A 12,391-nucleotide genomic window follows, 5' to 3' on the forward strand; every position below is an offset into this window, starting at 1 on the left:
TTAAAGTACATATAAAAATAAATACATCAATAAATCTGACCTCACTGAATCATGAAGCGCTGTTGTTTCTACATTAGTGTAATGAGAGCGCCCTCTTGTGGTTAACATGTGCCACAACCACAGATTAGCTGCACTATAAAACATACATATACAAGGTATACTATAGGGGGTAGGGTATATAACTATGTGCAGCGGTGGAGGCATATGCAATTTGTGATGATAAGTATGTAATGACTGATAATATGTCATGTCATAAAATGTGTACATTTCACAATAATAGTTTAAAACACTTAACATATAGCCCTACTCACCAGTGATATAAAAATAAATGGATTTGAAAAAATGATATTCACATAGTATTGTATTAGGCCCTAGATTGCATATTTTAAGTTTGAAATTTGACAACCCTCTTACATTCAGAAAAGATCAACATAAAAATAAATGGTTTCTTGCAAATTATTAAAATTATTATTATTATTATTATTATTATTATTATAAATAATAATAATGATAATAATAATAATAATAATAATAATAATAATAATAATAATAAATACATAGCGACGATAACATTTATGGTTAGAAAGTAGCATTAATAAAAATCAATCCGCAACTAAATACATTTCTGTAATTTTCTATTAGCGGGTGGATCAAAGTTTTGATTAAATACCAGTCCATATCAGTTTACGTACAGTTTCGTTTGACCCCCAGCTAACAGGAAGCAATAACACTTCTCATAAATGTTACCAGGTATGTAGTTTACAGTGAAAGTTTTGATTTCATCCAGCTCCAGCCCTATTACTTGATTTATAAACCATCACTGATATTACCCTGCATACTCCATAACAATAAGACATATCCTATAACATATCACTGTCACATACGGAGCATCCACAGATACTTTAAATTGCAGTAATGTGTATTATTACTGACACAGTCACTTTGTGACCAAGGAGACACGACGCCACCCAGGCTGCCACTGGCAACCGTTTCCATTGTCCCAAACTGTTTGCACTTCTTTTGATCATGACGTCAATGATTGGCATTCAGTGTAAATACCCGTTTCCTAATATGTTTCTCAAGGTTTTGCACATTCAATGACTTATGAACTCCAAAGAAAATGACTTCTCTCGAAAAAGATGTGTTAGTCCACAGTCATAAAGGTAAGAATGGACATTTTACCGCTTTGTCATTGACGCCCTTGTTGTTCAGAAGAACCGTTCACTTTCCTCACTTTCATTCTTTCCCACATTTATCATTAATTATGCATATTCTAAGGAGTAGTCAAATGATTTATGTATCATATAGAAGTGTAAGATTGTGATTCTTAACGCTCTTAACTAATCTTTGATGTCAGCTGGTCTAACCCTGTCGTAAGGAAGATTGTGTGATTGTTTATGATGTGTTTTTATGACAGTTTATTGTTTGTTCAAATAGTTTTTGCTTAACTCTTTACTTACTTAGGTGTAATTGTTGATACATGAACATTTAATGTATTAATAACAGAAATTACAATTATTAAGTTATTTTATTGAAGTCACAGTAAATCAGGGATTATTATTATTATTATTATTATTATTATTATTATTATTAGTAGTAGTAGTAGTAGTAGTAGTAGTAGTAGTAGTAGTAGTAGCAGCAGCAGCAGCAGCAGCAGTAGTAGTAGTAGTAAAGAAGCAGCACCTGGAGTAGTGGGGGCAGTAATCAGATTACAGGATTTTGGGTTAGACTAGAGGACAAGCATATCCCTTGCTGACAACATCTATTTTCTTAAGCACCTAATTAGCAACAGAGGATGTAATGAAATAGGCTCACAAATAACCAATCCCACACTTCATTGGCCCTCATCAGGACCAGAGAGACGTCATTTCTCAAGTCATTTGGTGCCCAGCGCTGATACAAATCAGGCTCATAAAGCCCAAGGTAGACGTTATCATCCACATGGTCATGGAAAGGAGACTCTCTTCAGGCCTCACGCACAGCACATGGAGCCTCGCTTCACTAAGTGAGTGACAAGATTGAATTAAGACTGTAACCATGAGACCTAGCAGTCAGGATGCTATGTATGCCTAGATACTGTACACAGATAAAGTGTAGTCTGCACAGATCCAGCTGGGTCATCAGAACATCCTAGAGGAGGTTGTTTGGTACTAACGAATATTTACATTTGTTGACACTGCAGATGCTGTAAGCACAATAAAGCTTTAGTGATAGGCATGTGTGTAAGATTTGATAAAAAAACAAAAACAACACACATAACATTCAAAACATTTAGGACAGTTTATTGTAGCATTACTCAAGTTTGGAAATACATCATTAACTGACATGATTTTCATAACATCAGGCTACAAATATCTGATTGTAGGTACAACAGAAAATCTGAAAAATGTTTTGGAAAACCAGTGCACGTAGACTACATTGCGGAAATGGTGAAGCAAACACTGTTGTTTCTGCTGTTTAATTTGCTTGTTTGCAGGAGTGACCTTGACTGGAAATCCGGTCTACGCTGGTTGCCTCAGCCACGTTATAGTGATGCTCCCTTTCCTGATTTTAAAGTGATTAAATTTCCCGGTGAAACCAGATTGCAAAGGCCTTTTCCACGTGAGTTATTTGCCTTTCAGAAGTTATAGATTGTCTGTGTAATTATTTTTTAATTAGTTTCCTTTTTCTTGATTAATGTATCCCTCACCTAGATGTCTTGTGCAATGCTAAAAATAACGTTTTAATGGGAATTTAATGAATGAGGTTGTTTCCCAAGCAGAATAATTAACTAGTTAGGATGTAAATTAGAACAAAAGATGCATTTGTTTCAGAAGTTAAAGAGTGTGGAGTCCTTCATGCGTGTAAATGAAAACAGGTGACGGTTTTTTCTGTGAGTCACATGTCAAAAACTTTGAAGCAAATGCACATGCCATGGTCATGTGACAACAATACTTGCAATACTGAAGACCGAGAATAAAAACAATGAAACAAAACAAACGTCTGCAGCATAGGACATGATCGAGAAACAGGGTTGGTAAGACCACACACTTTTGTAACATTGAAATATAAATACATATTTTTCATTGGCGGAAATGTGAAATGAAGAAGGAAAAATGCAATACTGAAAGAGTAATACAAAAAAGAGAAAAAGTCAATTTAATGGGTGCTATGAATGTGTTTTGTATTTTCCCTTCATCAGGGAAATTGATATAAATGCGAAAACTGGGATGACAGAGTGATTTGAATTTAATGTGAATGCCTGCAGCAGTCTGTGAGTGTGATGTATTGGATGCAATAAAATACTTCAACCACCAAGTAAAAAATATATATTTTACTTACGAAACTGAGTGACAATACTTACTCTGTTGTGGAACAGACATCATCCATCTCAACCCACGGTAACATCACCAGTGTAATAAACCTCTGTGGCACTTGTGAGGGCAGGTGCCAAGTACACAGGGGCATTGGGGCTTCTGTACCTGCAAGACAAATGAATGAGGATCGCAGCCTCTCAGTTCTGCCTTGTGTCATTCACTCAGCACTTTTAAAGCTCTGTTAAAACTTAATTTAGCCTAATTAAAATAAGAAATACTAAGAAAATAAGAAAACACCCAATACAACTAGTGAAGTTTGAAAGGAAACCTTCTGTTCATAGATTATAGCCCCTGCACTGCAGGCCAGGTTATTATTTGATTTCCACTTCCTGACCTCTAACCCCTGGGGATATTTGACTCCTGTGCATGATCTGCTACAACAGATCAGCACTGCTGTAGAGTGCGAGAAACCTGCCACATGATGTAATGAAATGTATGATGTAATCTGCATATATTAACCATGATTATCCGATAGGGATTTTAATGTAAAATATTTTTTTTCTATCCACAGTCTTTAATGAGAACAGTTCAATTGTAATAATTATTAATATATTTTTAATAGGGCTGTCAGTCGATTGATCGAAAAAATTATCTGTTAATCACTGGCCATTAGTTGATTAATCGGTAGATTAATCGGGCACTTATTAAAATAAATGTAATGGTCTTTAAGTGGTTGTGCTACACAGTAATACTTCAATAAATACTAGCAAATGATATTACAGTAGCATATAACAATGTTTAACGCAATGGTAACAACAATAAAATAGAAATGTGTATTAAAAAAAAAAAAAAACATCATAGAGTTTATCGACAGTACGCGCCAGGGGGCGCACAGATTATCACCCGCCCAATGCGTGAGATTTAGCGACAATGATTCAGAGTTTGAGATGAGGTCTCAATGCTTTATAGCTTTGCTAAATAAAAATGATAATGCAATAACAAATACCGTTTAGCTGCAACATGGAAGAGGATTATCCTTCCCTCTCGCAACAGCAAACGGTGTTTGCTCGCAAAATGATTCTGCATGATCATGCAGTGTGATAATGCATTTATTCCAAATGAAACAGAAAACCTTTACTTTGTCTTCAATATTTCCTTCTGAATCCAAAGCTAGACTGTAGTTTTCCTGTTAGCGGCTGTAACCCCGCAGTCTGAGCGCAGATACTGTACTGTAGCTCTTGTGATGTGATCTCTTGCGTGATTCATCTTTTCATTTAACACTAGAAGCGCAGGGCTGGTCAGTTTGCTGCATAAACGCAAATCAAGTTCAAGTCGCAATCTTCTTACAAATGTTGTCAGATTGAGTGGACACTGAGAGTGATTACCCCGCAAATAAACACGTGTCTCATTGTTTTAACTGTGCAGTGATTCGTTTTTAAAAAAGGGTTTTGATGTTATTTATACCAGTCATTTAATATTTCCATTTAAATGTGTGCTAGTTTTATTCGCTCGCTTGCCATCCATTAAACCACAGCGTTTAAAGAGCTATCGGCGCTTCTAGTGTGAGGGAAAAAACGAATAAATCTGCTTGATTACATTGAGAAAATATTGATCGTGGGTCAATTCATTAGTTGATTAACAGACCCGATTAATCAATTAATCGAAGCATTAAAAACAAACAAACAAACAAACCCAATATATAATGCATACACACACAAGTATGTGCATTATATATTATTTCCATATATAGCATGGAAAGATGTATGCCTGGAATAACCAGAAGAGATGGGAAAATAAACGAATGGATCTGAGAACAAACTAAAATATGTGACCCATCTTGGGGAGGCCTTCATCCAGCAGTGGATCGATATGGGCTGATATTGATGGTGGTGGTGATACACACACACACAAACATATAGTTTGTCATTTTCAATCAACCAACCAGCTTCTGTTGTGATATTGGATTGCACTAGTCTTCTGATAGTCATTGATGTTTTATGTATTTGTGTACAGAGGCGAACATGGCTACTCATTCAGAATGGACATTTTATCCAAACTTTGGCCTTCCTTCAGCCTATCATATTGGCAAAAAGTGCATAATTGATGGAGTCCATTATAGTAACCTGAAGAGCACAGCAGAAAACACTTTACCCATCAAGCTAGGGAGGAAAAAGCAGGGTGAGGTATTATTTTATTTGGCTTGATGTATACCTTGCAGAAGCATTTGGCTTACTTTATTAATCTATATTGGTTATTAAGGAATTAATATATTTGTAGAGTGTCAATACAAAATAGTATAGTTTTAATCATGATGAGTATTCTAAAGTTAAAATTGTAATTGTAAAAAAAGTTTTAAAATATAATAATTATATTTTAATTGTTTCCTGTTGCCAACCACCAACCAAGGTAGGCTTTTAAACTTAAAAAAAGGGTTATTATCAGCAGATTTCTCATATTGTCTACTTTAAACACACCTGATGTTCTGATAAAGCATTTTCTATTGTGTCTCCAAAACAGTCTTCATTATGATCATTGCTTTCTGTCCCCTACAGTTGTTAAATCTCACAGCTTTAATTCTGAGGGCAGTAAACCTTATCTGGCTCCTGAGTACAGTCCAGACTTTCACAAATTAGGATCCACGTTGCCTGTTCCAAACTTTGGGTATGTGTTACATTTTTAATTCTGCATATTATGGTTAGATTTTCCAATAGTTTCCAAGTTTAGCACTTATTGCATGTGCCTCAGTCCACAGTGCATCCCAATTAAATGTTCAGTATTTGTTGCTAAATCAGAACATCAAGCCACCTGCCAATTTAAACAATTAAAAACACAGTAGACATTTGCATTATTATATAGTTTTTAAAAGTTATGAATACTTTGCATTTCCTTAACAAGTCCACACAAGATTATTGAGATTTAGTGTAAATGAACTTAATAAAATATAGAATGTTCTTTCTAATCTGACCTATGAATGAACTTCTACTTGCCTCTGCCAGAGGGTGCTGCTGGCTATTTTATAAACATACTGATGTTTTTGAAAAGTTTGCACTACCTGCAATTTAAAAACTGGGATTAGATCTATATCATATATATATATATATATATATATATATATATATATTAGTAAATTCCCTTATAAACAAACAGGAAACATAATTGTAAAAGTGTTTATGTTGTACTTATTATTGACGTATATGATTTTTGGAGTTGTTCACTTTAGCTCTTATTGGTACTTTAAGCAGCGTCCACCCTTCAGAACTAAGTGGAATTATTCTTATATTTTGTGTATTATACTAGACATCCATTATGCATTATGAAAGCACTGGCTAATAATTTTTATTGGATTTTTTGCAGATTGGTTATGCAGTTATTAAACTAATTACTGCTGGTTCTGATTGATTTAGGGGAGCAGCAGTAATGAAGACAGATACATTCATTCCTCTTCATCACCTGCCCAGATCAAAATGGTATGTATTGAAATTGGCAGGGTGTCATTGATGTCCTGTGCACATTTAATTTATTTTATGTTGGCGAGCTGCACCTATTATAATGCACATAAACACAGGTAGATTCAGTTGGCTTCACTATAAAGCCATACAAAGTTATCTTAGGGCCTACCCAGGATAATTTTACTTTAAAATTCCATATGTAATTCTTAAATGATAATAAAAGCATCTATGAAGCCTGGACATCTATATATCTCAATATCTCAACAAGAAAATGAAATTGCTGTACTATGATTTTGACTATGAGGAATGTATAAATGCATCTTACCAGCAGCTGATTTGTTTCATTCATAGTAAACTGTATCTAGAAAAGAAGGCGACTCAGGAATTGAAGGGAGAGTTGCTAGAAGTAAAGCAGCTGAATGAATGGATTCCAGCAATACCCATCTTTCAGTCAGTCTTCAGAAGTGATGTTTTAAGGAAATAAAAAATGTCAACATAGTATCTTTTGAATAACACATTATAAGAGAGAATATGTATTTACATCTTAAAATTGGATAGTCTAATTGAAAACAAAATACATTTCTGTATTCTCTATTGTCTTTACTCTGTAACATTTTTGTCCTTGCATTAAAATTGGACAGAGGAAGAAAACATTGCAAGCCTTCAAAATATTACAGTGTTATATACTGGTATATATATATATATATATATATATATATATATATATATATATATATATATATATATATATATATATATATATATTTGGGCTTATACACACACCCATAAAAACTTTTACAATGTGTGCAAGAACATATATACAAATATGTGCTGGTGTGAATGGTAAAGTCCTTTGATTGTCAGACAGAGTATAATCATCTAAGAGTTTTTGATTATATATTTGTTTCGATATACTATAATTGAACTTGTATCTGATTAACTAAACAGTTTTACTTCTTTAGATGTCATATTTATTCATAATGTCATTTATAATGTCAAAAACAGACATTAACAGTAAAAAATATGACATGAAAATCCTTTGACCATATATTTATTTACATTTCAATTTCATATACATTATATAATTCAATATTTGTACTAGTTCAGATTGAACAATTTATGTTACCAGAGGTAAAAATGATATACAACAAATTATTGAACTGATGGGTGACTTTTGATCAATAATTTCCCTGCACAGTCATGCATTTTGTGGTAAAATGTAATGACTGTGAGTTTGTTTTCCTTTTTAAAAACATGCTTCTCTTCAGAAACAGTTAATGGATTGTTTTTGTTAGGAATCACTGGTATCTTAATAAATATGTGTAATGTGTGCATAGTTTATTAATACTGTATCTTGCAAACAAACTGCAACTCTAAGCAACTTATATTAGCTAATACATTTGTCGTATAAAATAAAATACAAAAACCTAAAGACAGAGATATGTGCAGCTGACAACAAGGTTACCTTGGTATATGTCTTTAAGTACAGAAACAAGAGGTTGGCAAAACAATAACTTCATCATAATACATTTGTAAAATACACAATCAAGGTTCTGCAACAAAAGTACCTAATTGAAATGTTTTATATTACTTGTTCCTGAAAATAAATTAAAATCTCACAACTGCAGGCATGCATGAACTGAGTGAAATAAAGGTTTCCTTGCAGGGAGGGTGGATTATATTAAAATGTATGACACTGCACCAGCATAACAATGGAGAGCTATTTAAACAATATTGTGTCAAGGACCCTTCTATCTCTCACAAAGCTGTTACAAAGAATATGTATCAGAAAAATAAAAATAAATTATCTATCTATCTATCAGAATAGACTTTCAATTCTACAGAGGAATGCGGGATTTGGACAGGTTTGAGCTCATATAGTGAGTTAATAATGTGTTGTGTGAAGAAGAGGGGTATGAATTAGTGATGCATATCATGTATCTATGGACTTTCCCATTTCCCTCTCATATACAGTACTGCCAACACTGTAGGTTTAAGGATGGCCATGTGTTTGTTACCAGAATGTCTTTTATATTTATATAGGTAAGCACATGAAAGTGGATAGGGTTCAGGCTTACATATAAATCTGGTGCATGTATGCTGAGTTTCAGATTGTTTAATGAATTACACCCAAGTGTAAATAAATGATAAGAAATCAGGATTCCATTGTTAATATTTAAAAACACTGCCTACATTGTGTGTTTACAATATTCAAGATAAGGCCATACATTTGATGTCAGAAAGGGCCTCACAGGGAAAATGGCAAAAACAGCTTTTCACGAGGAGCACTTGAGGTTTGCATGGTGTTTGAAGTTTGAGACTTCATTTGATTTATTTTTTCCATTTATTGCACAGCATGAAATTCTTACTTTACATTTTTATGCACAGGATAAACGTTCAATTTAGTAGCAGCTGCAATCTTCAAAGAAAACAATCTGCAATGGTAATTGCAAGAGCAAAAATGATTTCCTTTGGTCCTAGAACTATATAAAGTCTGTGAAGAAGAGAACCATCTCATATATGTGCCAGACATTGGTGATGCCAAAACCACCCACATATCAAACAAGATCTTGTGTTTAGCCTGACCACTGATTAGAGAATAAGGTGGGTGAGAAGGAACTGAAAAATGAACTCTCTACATATAGTGTCATTTGAAGATTCAGTTGCTGCACACCATGGCATAATGTACCCTTTGTCAGGAGAAGGAGTGTTGCTGTAATCAGGTAGTCATTTTATGTGACTGAACAAAGCAGTGGGGCAAAGTATGATCACAAGATAGACACTTTAGTCAGTAGCAGGATTTTGCTGAGTTGCAAATGTGAGCTGCCACTAAAGTTGATAAGTTGATCTTTATTTTGCTTTATCAGCTGTGAATGTCCATACTACATCCCATATATTTCCTTTAATTATTCATACAAGGTAAATGGAGGCTCCTCTATTCTGCACAGACAGATAACTGACCTCAAGACATAGTAAACTATGCTTCCCTGTTCAAGGAGCCTTAGGAGGAAATTGTAGAACATTAAAACAACACACTTTTGTTAGAAATAAAGGACATACAATTGAAGGAGAGCTTATTGATTTAAATGCTGGTATGTCTTAGACATTATTTTTCTCCAACTAAAAATGCACCAATGTTTAATGTGTTTTTATTGACTGCAGTGAGACTTTTTTGTTTTTATTTTGTATATCTACACACAATCCTACACACTATATATCTAACATAAATCTTCAGTGTTGTGCTAATTGACATGCAACCACAGACAGTAAGAACCTTTCATCGACCTCTGTCTTGCTGTGGGTTCTCAGATCCAGGACTCTGATTAGGCTACTTTTGTCAGACTTTGCTATTCAAGTATTGTAACTCCCACTTTTATTTATTTATTTGCAGCTTTTGCCCATACTGTTTATCATAATTCTTACTTAATTGTGTGAATGCTTCCATTAAGTTAATTCAGATTGCTTTAGACTTACTACTCTACTATCCATGTTACTGTATGTATTTGCAATTACCTTTGAGCCTTTGATGTTCAATTCACATTAATTTGACAGGATACTGAATTTCATGTCCAAACAGCCATAGGCACACAAGTTATAGACCGAGTCTGGGTAAAGTGAGATGCATTCACAGCAACATGCTGACTGGCTGATAAGGATGGATTTACTACCAACAAAATAGAGGTAAAACAAAGGTACCAGACAGGATATTATTTTAAAATATAAAGTTCTCACATTGGATGTGTTTATTTTCTTTGGTGAGGTTGCAAATACAAATACCCTTGAGCATTTAAACAGTGCACAGAGAAACCAGCAAACTGCAGATTATAGCTTATCAGCTCTTGCCTCCTGAATGGACATTTAATAAGTAAATCAGGTGATAGTAGATTAAAGGAAGTCCATGGATTATTAAGGTCCTTCTCATTAGAATCCCAGCAGGCAAATATAGATTGGACATTGAAATAATATCAGATATCGATGTGCATGGAAAATTGCGAACACTAATTGTCTGCACCGGAGCCAGCACGAGGCACTACCAGACACTGGTATGTTCTGTGTGTGCTCCTTTCTAAGCTGGCTGGTTTGCTGGAGGCACTATGTATACTGAAGCCTCTTATTGATGTCATGTGAACACAAAAATGTTTACTCTGGGAGAGCCACTGATGCTATTTTTGCTTGTTTTGATTTTACAAAATAATGCCTCACATTCATGTATTGAAATAAATGTGTGTGTGTGTGTGTGTGTGTGTGTGTGTGTGTGTGCATGTGTGTGTGTGTGTGTTAGGGGTGGTGGCGGGGGCTTTAAATACACATCGTCAACTAAAATGCAGTTCTTACCACTGGAGGTTTGTAAGTGCCTGCAGCGTTCTGACAACACTGCAGCAAGCAAAGATTCAGACACTGCAGACATTACCTTATCTTACAGAAACAGGCACATACTCTATATTGGTAGGGATCTTACAAGTTGCCTGTAATTGCATTTCAAATCCACCACTGAGTTTATTTAAAGTAAATATGTCTCTGGGTCAATACATGTTTATCTTTTGTTGTTTTTGCTTGTGTGTATGTATGATTTTTTAGAATACAAAATGCCGTAAGAAGAATGAACAGTGTCAGCTGTGCCCTGTGAGTTACTGTCACAGTTTAACCACTCACATGTGATTTAATATTAATGTCTGGAATGGCAATGGCAGTGCCGGAGCAACGCTGTGGCATGGTTCTCATTTCTGATGGTAATATGCAATGGGAATCTCCAGCTTTCCAAGGGATTCATCTGTGAATGTGTGATAAGGCCTTCTTTGCATTACTTCTCCATTTACTGTGGGGGGGGGGAGGTGCTGTTGAATGGGGGGGGGGGTGGGGGTGTTAAAATAAGCTGGTGCAAACGGCTCATAAGGAAGTGCAACACGTGAATAACAATGCAGCAGCTGCAGTACAGAAGGCAATAGATAAGCCTCAATTGCTGATGTGTGTCAAGCCATTAGTAATACACATCTTATCTGATGTGGATAACATGTAGAGATGTGCAAAGCTCTCACAGGAATGATTCTCCTGTACATATCTTACTTCTTTAATTAGGACTCTGTTAATTCACACAGATTGCAGGGAAAGATGTATTCTGAGATGGAAATTATGTGAAATTAATGTGATTTGTTTTGTTTAATTCTACATTTTGCATTCTGCAAGGACTACTGTACACATAGAAACACATACACATACACACACAAGGGCACACATGAGTAAGAACATTATCATTATAAAAAACTAAATGCAACCTTCAAGAAATCATTAACCATTACCATTAACAAAACAAACTAAATCTATCCTCTAACACTACTGTGGAAAGATTGCCAACCTAATCCAAAGTAATATGTGAATGAAAATTGAAGTATGGGAAATAATCTAGTGCTTTAGTTAGCTCTGATCTATCTTCAGACTGCTTTCCAGTTTAATCGATTATGTTTCCCGATAAGCAATTTCTTTTTAGCTACTAATGTTATTTACTGTAGACAACATAACAAATCATAGTGGTACTGGAATCATTTGATGGGATGAAAGAAAGAATGTGATCTAACACTCTGTATTCATTGACAGGCTAAGTTTATGTTGACATTTAAAAATGGCCTTGCTTATGGTAAAGTACTACCT

General features: G+C 34.7%; 1 protein-coding gene across 1 annotated transcript; it reads left to right on the forward strand.

Moving 5' to 3' along the window:
• Positions 1-953: 953 nt before the first annotated feature.
• Positions 954-8,884, forward strand: spats1 (spermatogenesis associated serine rich 1). Its single transcript, XM_066705318.1, has 7 exons — positions 954-1,163; positions 1,852-2,005; positions 2,477-2,601; positions 5,310-5,474; positions 5,849-5,957; positions 6,701-6,763; positions 7,097-8,884. Exons 1-7 carry the CDS (start codon positions 1,121-1,123, stop codon positions 7,227-7,229), a joined length of 792 nt encoding a protein of 263 aa, XP_066561415.1. The 5' UTR covers positions 954-1,120; the 3' UTR covers positions 7,230-8,884.
• Positions 8,885-12,391: the final 3,507 nt, after the last annotated feature.

The sequence above is a fragment of the Amia ocellicauda genome, chromosome 1, assembly GCF_036373705.1.
Source record: "Amia ocellicauda isolate fAmiCal2 chromosome 1, fAmiCal2.hap1, whole genome shotgun sequence".
NCBI lineage: Eukaryota > Metazoa > Chordata > Actinopteri > Amiiformes > Amiidae > Amia > Amia ocellicauda.

Excerpts from the sequence above, each read along its gene's own strand:
- spats1 (XM_066705318.1), top strand. The coding sequence starts at position 1,121 with ATGACTTCTCTCGAAAAAGATGTGTTAGTCCACAGTCATAAAG. Across the intron at positions 1,164-1,851 it reads GTTAGTCCACAGTCATAAAG|GACCAGAGAGACGTCATTTC; the intron begins GTAAGAATGGAC and ends GGCCCTCATCAG. Across the intron at positions 5,958-6,700 it reads TTGCCTGTTCCAAACTTTGG|GGGAGCAGCAGTAATGAAGA; the intron begins GTATGTGTTACA and ends TGATTGATTTAG.